This window comes from Eschrichtius robustus, chromosome 16 (genome assembly GCF_028021215.1).
Source record: "Eschrichtius robustus isolate mEscRob2 chromosome 16, mEscRob2.pri, whole genome shotgun sequence".
NCBI lineage: Eukaryota > Metazoa > Chordata > Mammalia > Artiodactyla > Eschrichtiidae > Eschrichtius > Eschrichtius robustus.
This window is the reverse complement of record NC_090839.1, coordinates 71,525,974-71,544,417: the sequence shown is the minus strand read 5'-3', so window position 1 is coordinate 71,544,417 and position 18,444 is coordinate 71,525,974. Positions and strand designations below refer to the sequence as shown.

The following is an 18,444-nucleotide window of genomic DNA, read 5'->3' as shown; positions in this document are numbered from 1 at the left end:
CACGGGTTCGAGCCCTGGTCTGGGAAGATCCCACATGCCGCGGAGCGACTAAGCCCGTTAGCCACAATTACTGAGCTTGCGCGTCTGGAGCCTGTGCTCCGCAACAAGAGAGGCCACGATAGTGAGAGGCCCGCGCACCGTGATGAAGAGTGGCCCCCGCTTGCCGCAACTAGAGAAAGCCCTAGCACAGAAACGAAGACCCAACATAGCAATCAATCAATCAATTAATCAATAAAATAAATAAATCTTTAAAAAAAAAAAAAAAAGAGAGCTCTCATAAAAGCAGCTACAGATCAAACCAAGTCTTGAGGAAGCATCATCTTGGGAAATAAAATGCACTCCCTATTTAGAACTTGCTTTCTAGCTCTCAAATCCCAGTCTGTCTAGGGCAGGGATTCTCAAACTTCCTTTGAGCAGCAGAATCCTTTCTTTAAATGAAGCAGACGTTACTCATGGACAATGTAAAATGTAACAGGAGAACTGCTGCTGAAATGAGGTTGAGAGCCTCAGCGCTGCTGCCAGCCCACTTCTAGGCCTTTCTCTGCAGCCTGAAGCAGCTCCTGAGGCGCTTCCCCTTCAGACCCTGGAAAAGTCTGAAAACCACTGGTCTAGGAAATGGCAGGGAAATCTGTACCATCCTGCTGCTTTCTGGAAATAATCCTAAGGTGCAATATGTTTGTTACACAGTGACTGGAAGGACGTGTGCAACTGGGTGTTCCTGGTAAAACCAGTTTCAGGAAAAAATTAAAATTATGGAGCTCATATAACAAACTCCTCCTCCCCTTTCCCTTAGAAGAGGTCAACCAAATCTAACTATATTTGCAGTAAATCCTCTGCCCTATAGAAATGCTAAAAAATGGGAGGGGGGGGACCCTCAGAGACTTGCACCCAATACAACTAGCTCCCAGACAAAACATCTCCTAAAAGACAAGTTGTTTTTAATCCTCAATTGTTCCTAACATCTCCTAAAAGACAAGTTGTTTTTAATCCTCAATTGTTCCTATCTTCTAATGGGAAAACAGGCTGAAAAAGAAGTCTGAGAAAAGGAGCTGAACTTACTGAAATAGCTATACAAAATTTCACACGGGAGCCAGAGTCAGAACAAGAGCTAAGAGAGGTCACAGGCTTGGGGGTACATGTTTCAAATGCTGGTGCTAACTTGCCATAGGACCAAAAGTAAGTTGCAAAATAGTTACATGGCTTAAACTTTCCCAATTTTAAAATAACATGCTTCCCTAGCCATCTCTTTGGAATCTAAGGACCCTTAACATGATAATCATAAAATTCTAGAGCTAGAGGTCATCTGAGGTCAGAGCTCAGGTTGAAAGGCACCGGAGAGAGAAGCACTGTCCTATTTCCAAAGATCATGAGCAACAGAGGCTACACAAAAAGATTTAAACTGCCAAAAGAAAAAAAAAAAATCTAAATTCATCGAGCCCAGATGAATTTTGGCCTCTAGGGAGCACTGAGAGTAGGTGGGAAGAGTTTGGGGTGGTCACAATTACTTGAGGGTGCTACTGTCACTTAGAGGGCAAGGTCAGAAAAGTCAGACTTCCTGCAATGTGTGGGACAGTCCCACACAATGAAGAATTATCCCACTTAAAATACCAAGACACTGACTTTGCTCAATACAAGGTTTCCAGCAAACACATACCACGGAGAGGTATGGCTCTCCAATTTGTCTTTAACTCCCAAAGTTAGTGACGTCGATGTATTTTTTTGGTGTGTGTGTGTGTGTGTGTGTGTGTGTAAAAACCATCCTACGTTCTCTGGCCTAAGTTCTCTCTAGATTTAGAGTCTACAGAGGAGATATACCTCCTTACAAATATCTTCCTTATAAAATAAACTCTGAAAACAGCTATCAAGTCTCTCCTTACTTGGTCTTACCCTTCCCAATAAAGGACGTCCGATAAGTACCTTATCTTTTTAATTCAAGAAGGTTACCATAGGGACTTCCCCGGTGGTCCAGTGGTAAAGAATCTGCCTTCCAATGCAGGGGACACGGCTCGATCCCTGGTCGGGGAACTAAGATCTCACATGTCACGGGGCAACTAAGCCCACGAGACACAACTACTGAGCTCGCACGCCTTAACGAGAGAGCCTGGGTGCCACAAACTACAGTGCCCACGGCCTCTGGAGCCCACGTGCCACGGCCAGAGAGAGAAGACCCGCACACCACAACTACAGAGAAGCCCGCAAGCCTCAACAAAGAGCCCACGTGCTGCATGGAAAAGATCTCGCATTCCGCAACAAAGATCCCGCATGCCGCAACTAAGACCCAACACAGCCAAAAAAAAAACACAAAATAAATAAAATAAATAAATAAATAAAATATTTTTAAAATGGTTACCATAGTAATTATTTCTATAAGAGACAGCCACTCGTGGTAATAAGCTCCCATTGCCATAGATGGAAATTCCCAATGGGCTCAAAGTTAAGCTTCCAGCTGAGAATAGGACACAGGGCAAGAGATGTTTTTGTTTTTCTGGGGGAGAGGGGTGCCAAGGGGGGATGGAGGGGTGGGGATGAGGGTTATTTAAAAAAGAAAAGCAGGGGGCTTCCCTGGCTTCCCTGGTGGCGCAGTGGTTGAGAATCTGTCTGCCAATGCAGGGGACGCGGGTTCGAGCCCTGGTCTGGGAAGATCCCACATGCCGCGGAGCAACTAGGCCCGTGAGCCACAACTACTGAGCCTGCACGTCTGGAGCCTGTGGTCCGCAACAAGAGAGTCCGCGACGGTGAGAGGCCCGCGCACTGCGATGACGAGTGGCCCCCGCTTGCCGCAACTAGAGAAAGCCCTCGCACAGAAACGAAGACCCAACACAGCCATAAATGAATGAATAAATAAATAAATAAGTAAACAAATAAATAAATAAATAAGAGTTAACTGTCCTGGAAAGATATCTACATCCCCATGTTCATTGCAATCTTATAAAAAAAAAAAAGAAAGAAAGAAAAGAAAAGCAGAAGAGCCGTGGATAAGATAAGCCAAAACGGATTTATTAATCTTATTGCCCCTTTGACCAAATTGTGAAATCCCAGAGCAGAGAATTTTAACCAGGGGCAAACAGGGTAGAGGTAGCGGGAAGCGGTTTACAGTTTGAAATCTTCCTAAATTATATGCAAAATGCTGAATGTAAGGACTATTTGAAGAGAGAATTTCTACTTTATATCACTTTCAAAGAGGTACAGGGCCCCAAAAAGGTTAAAAATCACTGCTGCAGTGACTTGTCTGCTTTCCCAACGAAAAAATAAATGGTACAGAACAGAAATTCAATGCCGTGAATTTTAGAAACAAAATGTCAGACCAAGTTGTTTACACTCAACTACCAATACAAAAATAACAACTGTTTGCTAAAGCAAACTTAAGGCAATTTCATATAAACAATGAAGAAAATCAAGTAAGAAATCTTGAGAAATGGCTCATGGTTCCTGAAAACATATTTAAGGACCAGATGATAGACTGGGGATCCAGACATTCAGTAGAAGCTGGCTCCAAACCTCAAGGGAAGAAAAAGTGGGCCCAGCCAGTGGCTTCAAGTGGTCCAACAAGCTTTTCAAGCACTGAGCCCTGCTGCTTTTCTCTTTGGAGTTCTGGATTCTTAGGCTTTGCAGTGTCTGAAAATTTGGCCAAGAAATGATAAAAATATTCCTAAAGCTTTTTCCATAGATTTATATGAGAGAACCACTCTAGCGATAGAGAATTCCACAATGTTTACAAAATTCTGGTGAGTCTAAACATTATGCAAGAATAGATGGAGGGACTTCCCTGGTGGCGCAATGGTTAAGACTCCACACTCCCAATGCAGGGGGCCTGGGTTCGATCCCTGGTCAGGGAACTAGATCCCACACGCATGCCGCAACTAAGAGCCCACATGCTACAACTAAGAAGCTCACGTGCCACAACTAAGGAGCCCGCCTGCCACAACTAAGACCCAGCACAACCAAATAAATAAATAAATATTTTAAAAAAGAAAGAAAGAAAGAACAGATGGAGAACCCTTCACTCGAACAAGCCACCATCCACTGCTTGGCTGAATTAGATCCTTCTCAAAAAAACTTGTTCCTGGGAAGTGTGCTTAAGGCAAAGATCTTACTTTTCAGCCTACGTTAAGGGCCTGGTTCCAACCATCTTGCTCCTCTCTAATAGATCAGCATAGACATCACCTGGAACATGTTAAAAATGCAGAATCTCTGGTCCCACCCCAGACCTACTGACTCAGAATCTGCATTTTAACCAGATACCCAGGTGATTCCTGTGCACATCAAAGTTGGGAAGCACTGTGATTCCCATCACAGAAATACAGACCAATGAGTTACAGTGAATTTTAAAAGCATAATTGCAGAGGCTGAGACACTGGGCCAAGGATTCTGACTAGAAGTGTTGTAGCTGTAGAGGTGGTCAACATCTCAACAAGGTAACTTTTCTTTTTCCTTTTCTTTTCTTATACCTAAGGATAAAGAAAAAAGTATCCAAGATTCACTTACCCATTGATAGATGTTCTAGACATAAACAGGCTAAAAACAGATGACACAAAAGAGTGATATAATTGGATAAATAGCCAGCCCGATTTCTCAATGCTGTTGTTTAAGAAGATCTGTGTTCCTTGATCAAGGTAACTCTGAACAAAGACAGCCTGGAGTGATTCGCATAATTTCTCTCTGTTGCACGCGTACCACTAAAAAGAAAGAAGAAAAAAAATGAAAACATACAACTGAAGTGTCATCTAAGAAGTCCAAAAACAAAAAATAGAAGACTAAATTAAATCTAAGATTTCCAAATGTTATAATCTCATGGCACTTTAAGAATAATCATCATCTCTTATATGACCTATAAGGTATAAAGTATTTCCTCATACATAATTTCTGGTTTAGTTCTCATTACCTTCAGGGTACGTAGAGAGAGTGGGGGAAGGGTGAAGAGGCTTCTGAGTCATGCAGCTCAGTAAGTGACAGAGCCAGGCCACGGTCCAAGTGCTCTGACTCCTGGCCCAACAACTTCTGTCACTATACCCCCCTGTACCCCAAGATTAGGAAAACTCTGTTGGCCTCTCCTTCACTGAGATTCAACATAAGGCAATAACTACCAACATTAACCTTGTTTTTAGGTAAGAAAACAGTCACTCAATGCAATGATTTAACTCGAAACCACGAGACAAATCAAGTAAGCAGAGTAAGCAGCAGAATTTAACATTCCAGTGACCAGATGAAGCTGCCCTTCTTCTTGTGGGCTAAATAGGGACGTTTAGAAATACTGACGTGTGCTTTACCAGGTCATATAACATTCTAAGAGACAGGAGCCAAGTATGCTTGAGAAAGATTAAGAAGTTACTTAAGGTCACATGCAACCAATGAGAAGACAAAGTAATGACATGCTAAGAACCAGATTTCTAGGAACAGGCTCTAACCAGAACACACTTTTAGAACAAAATTCAAGAACCTCAACTGTGGATGAAATGTAATCTTCCGTAATAAATGTGTCCCATTTTCATTTAGGGTTAGTATACCAGAGAAGGGGGTAAGCAGCCTGCAGGGCGCAGCAGCTTTAGAGTGAGCCCATCATCAAGTCCTGGCTCAGCCATTCCTGTGTACGAGCTCACACAAGTCACTTAATCTCTGAGCCTCTGTAAATTCATCTGTAGACTAGAGACGTCACTGGTTTCTATCTATCCTGGTAGGTTATTTAGAGGATTAAGCAAGTTAATGCAGGCCAATCCTCAATATAGGACCAGACACATGAGACTACTGTAATAATAATAGCAATGAGATAAAGTCCTCTGACATGGCCTGATAAATAAAAGTAAGTCCATTAAGTACCATGATGAAACTGCAGAGTAGACCAGTTACTATTAATCTGTTATCCACTAAGAAACAATCAATTTCTCCCAATGAGTAGCCAAAAGTAACCTGCTTCCCCCGACAAATACGACCATTCATCAGCAGTAGGTGTCCCGTAACTGCTTGCACAATTGATGGACCAATTTTACAGTCATCCTAAGCTTGCTAAATACTGAATGAAATCTTGGGTAATATTCCCGACACTAACATTGAAAGGAACCAGTTATAAACCAATACAAAGAAGCAGACAGGCACATTAAGATTTCAAAGATAACTAATCTTTTTACAAACTCTGTGCCCTGACTTGATAAACCAAATCTTTCGAATTGTTGACTGATGTGTGTTAATTTACCATTAAACACTTTTACCAAAACTGCTTCAGCTTGATACTATTTTTATTTTTCCCACTCTACGTGACAAGCTATGAAGCTTCTTACATTCACTGCCTACACTTTTTTCCTTGGTCTGAAAATGTTCATGCTTAATCAGTAACTAATTCTTAATACTCATTGTGCCTGAAGTTATGCCCCAGTGCAGGTCATAAACCATTTTTTATTATATGCCTGACCTCCTGGTTCACATTCTGAACTCTGTAATACTGAGGCCATTCTAACTTTTATTTTCTCTTAATTCTCTGAAATGACTAATCAAGACGAAAGCCATCACCTTGGTAATAGGCAATCAGGTACATTCTATTAACGTGAACAAGAAGTCATTCAAGCGGAACAGAGGAGCTAAGAATTCTTCGGCATCCACTTGTAAACGGAAAACCAGAACAATAACAGACTCTGACTTCCAGAACTAGGCAAGAACTGGCACCATTAACTGCAAATAATGCTTTCAAGTGCCCCAAAACACTCAAGTTCTTAACAGCATTTCTCTCAATTCATCAACACTAACACATTAACACATGTGGTTGAACCTTTACTGCCATACAAATCTTTCAGAAAAGAAAATGCTTACTGAAAAGAATGTGCTACAGAATAAAAAGGACTAATGCCCTTCTCTTTAAAGATGAAGGTTGAATTCCACGTTCCTCCTGACCATTTGTATGATACTAATGTCAACTCCATAGCAGCATTATTCATAACTACCAAAAAAGTGGAAACAACCCCAATGTCCATCAACTGATGAATGGATAAACAACATGTGATTGATCCATACAACAGAATATTATTTCAGCCATAAAAAGGAATGAGGTACTGATTCATGAGACAACATGAACTATGAATATTATGCTAAGTGAAATAAGCCAGTCACCAAAGGCCACAAATTACATGACATGAATTGTCCAGAATAGGCAGGTCCAGGGACAGAAAGTAGAAAGTAGATCACGGTTACCAAGGGTCTGGGGAGAGGAGGCAATGGGGAGTGTCTGCTAATGAATATGGGGTTTCTTTATCGAGTGATGAAAATGTTCTAAAATTAGAGAGTGGGGGAAAAAAAAAAAAAAATTAGAGAGTGGGGATGGTTGTACACCTTTGTGAATATACTAATAACCACTGAATTGTACACTTTAAAAAGATGAATTTTATGGTCATGAATTATATCTGGACAAAGCTGTTATTCAAAAAAAAAAAAAAAAATACACACACATCTAAATGTAGGTGGCATTTTGATCTTCCAGAAACTAAAAATGGTTTGAAAACTTAAGCGGTCAAGCATATCTCTTTAAAAATGCAAATTTTAAATGCAAATCTAATCATGTCAACACCCTGCTTCAGAGAAGTCTTAAGATAATATCCAAAATACTTAATATGGCTTCCAAGGCCCTACAGGATTTGTCCATTCTGTGTCCACAGCCTCGTCTCACAACACTCCCTACCGATCCATAACACCCAGCCACTCACTATGTCACAACACTGTACCAGTCTTTCTTGTTCTGGAAGGCTCCTTTCCCAAGGCTGTGTCGCATGGTATTTGCTGTCTCCTACATTTCCCACCACCCCAACTGACCTAAGCCTAAATATTTCTTCAAGTAAGTTTCCCTTGAACTTCCAGACTAGGATGGATCCCCTGTTCTAATACTCTCTCATATCTCCCAAGTCTCCTCAGTAACACTTATAACCACTGAACTGAACACCTGTATATAATTGCATGTTCAGTGTCTATCTTCCCAGGTAGACAGAAAGCTCCATAAAAGGTCAAGGGCAATGACTGACTTCAGTGACTGGCACAGATACAGATGAACAATAAATGTTCATCTGTTTAACGATCATTGTTAAAAATCACAGGCAGTCCAACAGATAAAATTTAGAGTTTCTAGTAAAATCCTGGAGAGAACACAAGGATAACCATGGAGACAGGTGTCACTGGGTTTCATCAATTTCTAAAACTTCAAGGTTTTTGCAAGGCCTTGCTGAAACCCAATTCTGCAAGTAGTGGTTAAGCTACCCACCCACCACAAAACTGCATTAGCAGAGCAAGCCATGAAGGAACACACTGAGTGCCTACCTTGTACCAGGCACCTGGCAAAGCACTTCACCTTTCATTTCCCACCTTATAGCTCCTGAATAAATAGGAAGCCTGAGGTTTCTGAGCACTCCCAGCTGATTCAAGCTCCTGTTCTAGGTGCATGTGGTTTTTTTATGAGTTTCTTTCAAAGAAGCTTCTCTTTGCTTCAGTCTACCCAGTGTATCTGTCTGAGAAAGCAGAACTATTCTGCCCAGTTAGACTGACTAAATGTGTCTAAAGATAATCTGATCTAGATAGCAACTAAATTACACCAGGCCAGGGTTTCTCAACCTCAGCACTACTGACATTTGGAGCTGGACAATCCTTGTTATGGGGGCTGCCTTGTGCACTGTAGCATGTTTGCAGCATCCTTAGCCAGTACCCATCAAATGCCAGTAGCACCCTCCAGTCATGACAACCCAAAATGTCCCAGACATTGCCAAGTGTCCCTGAAGGTACAAAATCACCACTGCTTAAGAACCCCTAAATGGGCTTACCCAGAAAATCTCATTAGCATTTCCTAACCATCCCAGCTCAAAAGTGGTCTAGGGAAAATTAAAGACGGACTCACTGGCCTCCAGGAACTTACATTCCAGAGTAGGGAAAAAATCAGAAACCCAGAGAAACAAGTAATGTCATCGTGATCTTGGCCAGGACCTTCAGGCCTTAAATACGTAGTCACCTTGCCCTTAAGATGTTGACAGAAAGTCAGTGCAGGAGCCCATGCAACCATGTGGCAGTCCCCCTGGAGTTACCTCTCTCCAGACAACCCAGCTTAAATGAAAAGCTGTAATGAGCTCTCACTAAGTGGCCTGTCTGTAGGCTTCTGCACATGTTCAAGCAGGTGAGTTCTTTGAATGTGTGCTCCTCAAAGACTACAGAGACAAATGTGCACAGGCAAGAACAAAGTATCATGCCCGTTAAAGGTTCACATTGGAAGGACTGTGTGCCAGCCCTACTGTAGGGCTGTACTCCTCAGCTGGAGAACACAGCGTCTGAAAAAGCATCTTATGAGCTAGCATCTTCCTTTAAAGTTTGCTTGAATTTTGTTCAATGGAAATAAGTAAGGAAATCTTTGAAATAACAAAGTCTAATCAAGCCAGAGTTATGCCATGCAGTCATCTGCTGATGCCAAGTGTGAAATAGGATGTGATAAATAAACATAACGTCTTCTAAAAGAGGTTACAGTAAATAGCAATGTCCTCCCTACTAGCAACAAGACTGTAGAGATACTAATAATTAGCCAAACAAGAAATAGCCAAATCAGGTAGACATGACAAAGTACCAGCTAATCAACATAATGAAGTATTAAGTCATGTCTTAAAGATTTCATTAAGGCCATGGAAATCTCCTCATCTTTATATAACCTTGTTTGATGAATCATTCCTTTAAAGTAGAAACGCAATTTTCCTATAAAATTATATTTGCTTATCAGACTGAGGGATACAGTTAAAAGTTTTTCTGAAATTATTTTTTTGAGTTCCTCAACTAGTCAAACACGTGGTATATGATATAATAGTCTTTTCTTCCAAAATACAAAGGACTTGAGCACATTAGTAAAATTAGAAAGTTATTTTAAAAAACCAACTTCCTGATTTTAATAAAAAATAAATATTTGGTCTTTATCGCCAGTTCCCAGCACAGAGCTCCTAGAAACCTTAGAGAAACTCAGGAGTGATAAAACACCTTTTGTGTGCTCATGAGATGACCAGGAGGGCAGGGTGGAACTTTCAGCCCCACCACTAACATCCAGGGAGGGGAGAGAAGCTAGAGATGGAGTTCAATCACCAAAGGCCAAAGATTTCATCAGTCATGCCTTGGTAATGAAACCTCCATAAAACTCCTAAAAGACAGGGTTCTGGGTGCTTCCAGGTGGCTGAACACATTGATCTGCTGGGACGGTGGCTCACCTGGACGAGGCACTGAGGCTCTGTGTCACCCTCTCCACCCCTAACCCCTTGCCCTATGCATCTGTTCCACTTGGCTGTTCCTGAGTTGTATCCTCTATAATAAACCTTAAGCAGAAGTAAAGTGTTTTCCTAAGCCCTGTGAGTCATTCCAGCAAGTTATCTAACCTGATGGGGGTTGTGGAAACCACAGAGTTTATAAACAAGTCGGACAGAAGCATGGGTAGACTGTGGACCCTCAACTTGTAGCTGGCATGTGAAGTGAGGGCAGTCTTGCAGGAGGGAGCCCTTAAGTCTCTGGGCTGTTAACTCTGAGTAGTGTCAAACAGGAGTGAATTGTAGAACACCTAGTTAGTGTCAGAGAATTGGCTGGTGTCACAAGAAAGACACCACATGTAAGATTTTTTTTTTTTCAATGTTAAACTTGACCTAAGCATGCACAAACTGGATGAAAGCCATAACTTCAAGCACCTGTCCCATCTTTATCTAACTCACAAACTGCAAGAACAACTTGTGTTTTTGCACACAGCTACATAATTTCAATGTCTACACAGACGTCCACTAGAATGGGGACAGTCTGCCATTAAGAGGGCAATCTACTTTCACAGCCCCTCAGACAACAAGGATTCCTAGGAGAGACACCATGAAACAGTGGGAAAAGCCTGGGCCTTGAAACCAGACAGAGCGGGGTTTCAAAATCCAACTCTGCCATCTATTAACTGTGCTCTTGGGCAAGTTTCATTGCTCAGCCTCAATCTTCTGTCTGTAAAATGGGGATGTACCACATCCAAGAGTTGTTATGAGGATTAGAGAGGACAATATATTTAAAGTACCTGACACTTAATAGAAGCACAATAACTTGATTTTTTCCCTTCCTGTCCAAGGTCCACAAAAACCAGTCAGAGAACTGAAGTTCAAGGGAATGCCCAAAAACCACACTGTAGGTCTGGGCACCCAGCCATTCTCAAAAGAAATGAGTAACCAAAGACCTGAGATATTCAGTACCACTAAAAACAACCAGAAAGGCTCCACTGATGGGGTCCAGCAGAATCTTTTCTACTACAGCAGGTGGCAAGACCAAGCCTGACGACATTGACCTTGACAGCTAAGGATTCAAAAATCACATTCTAAGTACTACAATGCAATCACATCAGTCCAGACATTTAATCATTGACACCTTGTGTATAAGTACAGCTTAGGAGTAGATATTCAAATCATTCATTCTTTTTCTACAAATGATACAAACCTAAACCAACAACCTCTTTATGCGAGATTTCAAAGTGCAGAGTAACAAGGCACCTTCACGTCCATGGAGGGAAACAACTTATACAGATTAGATTAAATTGCTTCAGCTCTGATTTAATGAATAAATTACTGGCAATCTTTATTTCAAATACTCACTCACTGTTTGTATTTTACAATCCTAAGATTTTAACAACGCTTCAGAGGGTCTAAAAAACTCTTTTACTGGAAGTACCAGGGTCCCCTAGGGCACCTTCAGAGGGGAACATAAAGGCCTCTGGTATATCCAGAAGAACAGAGCATCCCCGTGTTCTGTAAAACTGAAGCAAACACTTGTTTAGGGTTTCAACACAGGTTATAAGGAAGGAAAGAAACCCTTTTCAAAATCTCTTTGGTATTCGGCTGCAAAGGCCTCCAGACTTTCAAAGGCAGTTCAGAGGAGGACACGAACCTATCCATCAGTGTCTGTCTGGCCAGCTGACTGACCCCTCTGAGCACTGATAACTCATGCCTGACTTGGGTCCACCTCCATAAGGTAACTGGGGAGGGAGGGGCAGCAGACAGAATCTGTCCTTTAGCATAACCTTTGATCTTTGGCTGTGATGTCCAAGTATTTTTTCATTTGGAAAAAAATCCAAATCATTTCAATTCTATCTTAAATCCACCACTGCTTATGGCAAAGCACAGTTCAAGTTTATATAAGAAGGTGAAAAAAGAAAATGTCAGATATACACATATTTGCAATTTTAAGTTACACCTTCTTAACTCCAGATAATGTTATCTGTGCTTTTTAAAAAACCTTGCAGTATGTCACCTGCAGAAATAGTCCTGGCCTGGTTCCAGGGAGTTTGATGAAAATTCTTTTTTCACTCCATCAATTGAGAAGCTGCTGAATAACTGTTAGTATCAAGAACCTAGTTAGTGGGGCCTAAGAGTCCTTTAAGAGTTTCAATAGCTCTTTAATAGTTGCATTAACTTTAAGTACTAGGTGCCATGCCTCAAAAAGACTAGATCCAAAGTTTTTGTTGTTGTCATCTTCTTTGTAAGTTCCGGGTCAGCCAATATTGAAAAGTCACATATCTAGTTTCTCACTGTCTGCCTCAATTTCTTCCCAGTAAGTCAAACTACCCACCTTGCAATCTGTGATTAAGAATGTGCTGCTTAAAAAAAAAAAAAAAAAAAAAAAAGAATGTGCTGCTGATTAAGGAAGCTGGAAATTTTCTCTGGAGGAAACTCTTTTTTCTGTAAAGGGCCAGAGAGTAAATATTCTAGGCTTGCAGGGCATAAAGTAGCAACCGTGCAACTGCGCCATTGTATCTGGAAGCTCTCACACATGACAGGTAAACAAATTTGGTGGCTCTGTTCTAACACAACTTTATTTGTGGATACTGAAATTTGAATTTCATGTAAGAAGACTTTCACATATTACAAAAGATTATATATTTTTTGCAACCATTTAAAAGTATAAAACTACTCTTACTTCACAGTCTGTACAAAAAAAGTCAGTGAGCCCAATTTGGCATGCAAGCCATATCCATCCCTTCTCTGAGAGAAGCCCTCCCTTGCTTCTCGATTTCCCAGAGTGAAACATAAATCCCAGTTTCGAAGCTAGCACACCAAACCGAGTTATTAAAATGGTGCTGCGACTATAGTTTTAGAGCTGCTTTAGCTCAAAGGAGTCTTGCCTCTCAAGGCTATAGTAACTAAATAGCTATTTTTAAAGAACAAACATTGCCCAAGGTCTCTCTTAAACACAGAATCTACCACCATAACTTCTTAATCAAAATAACCATAAGGAAAACTTGTGCTAAGTATGGTTCAATCAAATCCATAACCCCACTTTCATGCAACTGCAAAAGAACCAGATGTGGCTGGCTATGGAAGCCACATACCCAAATGAACACCAGAAGACCCAGTATGAACTATTAATTTGAAGGGTGGAAAAGCGTTTAGGGTTAAGTTACTTCACAAGCAACTAAGTTTATAAGGCAAACCCAGGATCCTGGAATATAAAGCAGATAACAAATCATCAACTCAGCCACGTTGCAGAGAGAACAGTCTCCTATTTCACTGTGGTTTCTATACATGTTTCTTTTGTTCATTTTAACCTTTATTCATGGACAATATTTTCATAATGTGAATGTATCAACTCAAAATAATGTCTGGATTGATTGTTCTAAGGAAAAGAGCCAATCTCCCCCTGCCCACCTAATATTCAGAAACCACCAGATTAGTCTTCACTTCAGAGAAATTAGCTGCCAAGCTGTCAGGTGCAACTGATTAGAACACACACATGTACACATGTACACACATACTTTAGTATCTCAGAAGCCTAATGAAGTAAATGAGGTATTACTTTTCCTTAGAACCTGGCAAATTCAACTTGATAAAGGTACACAATTAGAAGACATTCAGAGATATCTTGTTAGGGCATATTCTGAGGCTATGTCTACAGTTATAATTCTACCTAGGCCCCATTAAAAATCAAGTTACTTAGACAGTTTTTCAGTTTTATAATATGTCTATTTCTTTTATGAGCACTGAAAACATCAAGTGTACTGCAGTAGAGGTAATCACAAGTGTTGTAATAAACACCTACAGCCAAGAGACTCTACCATAATTCCATGTCAATGGAAATAAGCCTCCTTTTTATCCTACCCAGAAACTTATTTCTACCAACTGTTAAAAATGACATTTCTATTCATTGTTTTACACCATTATCCATGTCCCTTACGGATATATGACATTTTGGTAACTACATTATCACTACAGTACAACTCTAAAAATGACTGATCAATCGGTAGCAAACAATGTGGTTTTACAAGTTAAGATCACCTACTAACTTTATGTGCACTCCTAACAATATCATAGGAGTGATTACCTAACAGTACAACAGCTGTGGGATTATAAATTTAAAAATTTTTATGGAAATTTATGATTTCCTTTAAAAATAGAAAAAGGCCACTATAAATATTTTTTAAATAAAAACTAAATACTACTTCTCTGAATGAATAGCTTTATCTCCTTAGATAATTCTTTAGTTTCATTAGAACACATGAAATCAACTTCGGTGTAAACTCTGAACACCTGGCATAACAAGAAAAATAACATAGGAAAATGAGAACACTATGAAAATTATGAGACACAAGATGGGGAGTAATTAGCTACTGCTCTCTGGGAAGGCAAAATGTACTATAAATGCTAGCTATTATAAACGAACACTCTGGCAGAGTTCAAAAGCCTCCTTGCAATGAATGTCACGTTAACCGCCAACTACATTATGGTCAAATATGAAATATCTCACTCTTAATTCTACAAATGCACATATTTAAGTGGCACAATACTAAGCTAATGAAAAGACTACCCAACGTGCCACACCGCCATCGTTCACAGTGCACAACTACAACTTTTTAAAGAATTCACTCCTGCCCAGTTCTAATAACCCTTCCAGTAGAAGCTTGCATCATCTTTCTTATTATCACATCTCTGCGGTCAGATACCAAAATCAAAGTTTAAAGGCGATCTCTCTTTAGTAGCAGGGGAAGGTTCGATAGGATGAGAGTGACGACCTGTCAAACACATTTTTAAGTGCTTAGGGAAAATGTCACCGGAACGAGCCCAGAGAGTTAAATGGCTCACGAAGCACGGTTAAATTTCTTTATGACCTTTTGTACGTTCAGAAATTCAACCACGCAAAAAGAGGCACCGGCTTTTCGGTGTGATTCTCGGAGCTGATGAAGGTTGTCCGGGGTAATGGGTTTGGTCCGGTCATCTAGCTCTCAGGCCCCGGTGTCAGATGGGTCTCCGTCGCCACGCGCCGACCCTAAAGTTCCTCCGTCCCGCCGCCGGGAGCGGACGCCGAGGTGGCCGAGCGCCTGCAATCACCGCCGGGGACCCAGGAACAATGCGGGGCTCCGGGCCGCCCACGCCGGGGCCGGGGAGGGATAGGGGAGGCCGTCCTCCGCCCGCGCCGCGGAACAAAAGGAGTCGCCGGGCCGGGACCGAGCGCCCGGCCGGGAAGACGGGGGGAAACTTTGCGAGGGGCCGGGGCGGCGGGGCGAGGCCCGGGGGGGCCTCTCGCCGCGACGCCCCGCACAATAGCCAGGCTGAGCGCGGGAAGGTCGGCCGCCACGGCCCCGCCCCGCCGGGCCCGGGTTCGGCCCAGTACCTGGTGGTTCTCCTTCCTGCCGCCCGCGGCGGCCGCCGTCGGCCCGCCGGGGCCGCTCGTCATGTTCACGTACAGGGAGCGGGTGAGCGGGCTCCGCAGGGTCCACATCCTCCGCGCCAGCCACACGGACGCCAGGCTCAGACACAGCCAGCCCGCGAGCAGTCTCATCGGGGGCCGCGGCCACTCGCTCGGATCACCGCCGGCGCCGGGGCAAGAAGGAGGACGCGCCACCGCCTCCAGCCGCCGCCGCCGCCGCCGCCGCCGCCGCCGCCGCCGCCGCCGCCGCCGCCGCCGCCGCCCAGGATCGAGCCATCGCGCCCAACTCGCCCATCCAGCCCCTTCAGGGCCGAGGCGGGGGGTGGGGAGGAGCGGGCGGCGCGCAGCCTTCCCGCCTCCCCCCTCCTCTCCGCCCCCGGAACGCCGCCGCCGCCGGCTCCAGTTTCCACCCGGAGCACATACGCACGGCTGCGGCGCGTTCTCTCCGAAGCGCGCTCCCTCCTCCCAATGAGCGGGCCGGCCAGGAGGTGGGACAAAGGGAGCGCGCATCCGCGTGGCGCGCGTCCCCGCCTCCTGTTTGGTCGCGGCTCCTTATAATGGCGGAAACGATTTTAAGACTTTTGGGCCAGTGGAGATAATTTCCAAGGCGGTACCTGAAGCTTCCCCGTCCCTCCAAGGTAGTGTCCGCGGTTCTTCTGGTCTTTCCTCGCCTTAGTCTTTGCCTCTGGGCCCCTCATTCACCCTCCCGGAGTGCGTTTCACCAGGTTGTGCAGATTGACCCGGGGGTGACCCTCATCCCTTTCGTACTTTCGGACACTTGGGCCAAGTCCTTGCCAGAGATGGAGACTGCCATTTCTTAACTGTTACTTGCTGAGCTGCGTGGCTTCCTATTTACATTTAGAGCCGACCAGCCAGACCCCCACCCCAAGGACCTCCAGCCTGCTTCACAGGAGCTGCAAAGCGGACAGGAATCTAGGGGGCAAAAGTTACCACCAACCCCTCCCCACCTCCCCTCCCAGTTCCCCAAGCCTGGCAGGTTGCTGGCTCCCTGTTTCTAAGAGGCATCGGTGAAAGCTCTGCCTTTGTTGGAAGTTGCTGCAGCTGGGGCACCTGCAAGTAATGTTTTGGTGTGTTGATGACCCTGTCCAAAAATGAGACCCCAAATTAGAGTCCCTGGCTGCTTGTTTCCTTGAACTAACAAACGGAAGTTGGACCCAGCACTCTTAAAGCCAACTAAGGTTTGGGAGCAGTATTTACCCAAATGTTTCTTTGATCATTTATAGAACGGGAAGACCTAGCAGCGTTTCAAAACTGAAAGGTTACACTGTGTTCCTGTGTCTGAAGTTCTTCCTGCTGCCACCAAAGCTACAGCTAAGGAGTAACATGTTTCATGGGTCCTCTAGCTTCACACCTTCCTAGGCTTGTTTAGAAAATGCTTTTAACTTCACTAGAAATAATGTAATACATTGTATTTTAGTTCAAAACAAAAGAAACCTTTCCGTTAACTCCATTAGTGCACTTCAGAGACTTATTTAATAGTGTCGTGGTGATCCACTGCTGAGGAACAAAACCGTTGCTTATCCACAAACATTTTTATTAGCTTCTAAGACTCTCAGCTTGGCACCTTTCGCTAACAGGGGCATCTTGTTGCCTAATGTAACACAGGCTATAACAAACAAACAAACAAAAAGGCAGGGAGGGGAAAGGGGAAGGGTACTTTGTGTTCTCTTTCCAGTATATTCCCTGACTGCTTCCTGCCAAACCCCAAAGAGCCTGCACCTTACTAAATCTAGTTCAAACCTCTAGTGGTCCTGACCCAAATCATCAAAAAGGAACTATAGTAACAAGCTCAGATAATTCAGTTTGTTTGCCATGTCACCTCTCTCCACTGTCTCTTGGGATCAGTGTCACAGATAAAGCAGCTCTGTGCCAAAGAAAGCCTTCATCTTTTTAGAGGGGGTGAGTGGGGTGGGGGAGTGTAAAAGCAGCATGAACATATAAAATTACGTATTTCATTTCTGCAAACAAAGGAGACCAAAAGATAAGCCCGGCAACTATAGAGTAAGCCTGATGAGCTGAGAAGAAGCAACTAGGTGGCTGCTGTCGTCTAAAGGATTTGGGGTCAGTTGAGCACCATGAAGCCTAGCATCTCAAAGGAGCAGATTTTCACTTTAGACCTGAGCAGGCAGCCTGGAAAAATAAATCACTCACGCATTTAAAATACTCTATAATCATCACAAAATATTCAAGTACATGTTATTTACTCTTAGCAAGCACAGGAAGAAACCAAAGCACAGCATGAACAAATGATGTGCCTAAAGGTAGCAGAACAAATTCAATAGCAGACCTTTTCATAGAACCCGGTATCCCAGCTTGTCGTCCTTTGATCCATCTAAGAAGCCTTGCTGTCTCTCTCTTCTCAGAGAGCCTCCTGAATTACAAATGAGGAGGAAGGAAAACAGCAAGAGTAAATATACTAAGCAGAAGTTCAGATTGCCCTTGGGGACTGCCCCCTTCCTTCATCTACTAGAATGTCACTACTGTATATTAAAACCTCAGTTATCCATCACGGAGAGGGGAAGAGGCACAGATAACACAAAAAGCCAAACAGCAGCCAGTATTCTTTCTAATGTGGCTTTGAAATGCAGTGATATTCAAAAGCTGGGCTCTGCTCAGTGCCCTCCTGACCAAGGCTCAGGTGTGTAGCTTGGGTCACAGCTCTGTGCACAGGCCCAAAATCTTGACTGGATGGATCACTTTCCTATCTAGAACTCTAGGCAGGGCACTTTTTGTTGTAATTGTTCTTATCAGCTACAAATTATGACACTGTCGTGTTCTCTT

General features: G+C 43.1%; 1 protein-coding gene and 1 long non-coding RNA gene across 13 annotated transcripts in view; one reads left to right on the top strand and one right to left on the bottom strand.

Annotated features, from left to right (window-relative positions):
* Positions 1-16,152, bottom strand: part of METTL9 (methyltransferase 9, His-X-His N1(pi)-histidine) — a 45,044-nt gene extending 28,892 nt beyond the window's left edge. The window contains exons 1-2 of one of the 2 annotated variants that reach the window (XM_068524812.1): positions 15,607-16,152; positions 4,486-4,676 (exon numbers count right to left, since the gene is read on the bottom strand). In XM_068524812.1, the coding sequence (XP_068380913.1) occupies positions 4,486-4,676; positions 15,607-16,152 (737 nt within the window). The remainder of the gene's footprint in view (positions 1-4,485; positions 4,677-15,606) is intronic. The other variant, XM_068524813.1, reaches the window with a different exon arrangement.
* LOC137750474 (uncharacterized) overlaps positions 16,061-18,444 on the top strand; it is a 35,111-nt gene continuing 32,727 nt past the window's right edge. For 2 of the 11 annotated variants that reach the window (XR_011070444.1, XR_011070452.1), the window contains exons 1-2: positions 16,093-16,280; positions 16,887-16,981. This is a non-coding gene — a long non-coding RNA (uncharacterized lncRNA). Of the gene's footprint in view, positions 16,281-16,886; positions 16,998-17,633; positions 17,725-18,444 lie in introns of all 11 variants that reach the window. The other 9 variants (XR_011070446.1, XR_011070447.1, XR_011070450.1 and 6 more) reach the window with 9 other exon arrangements.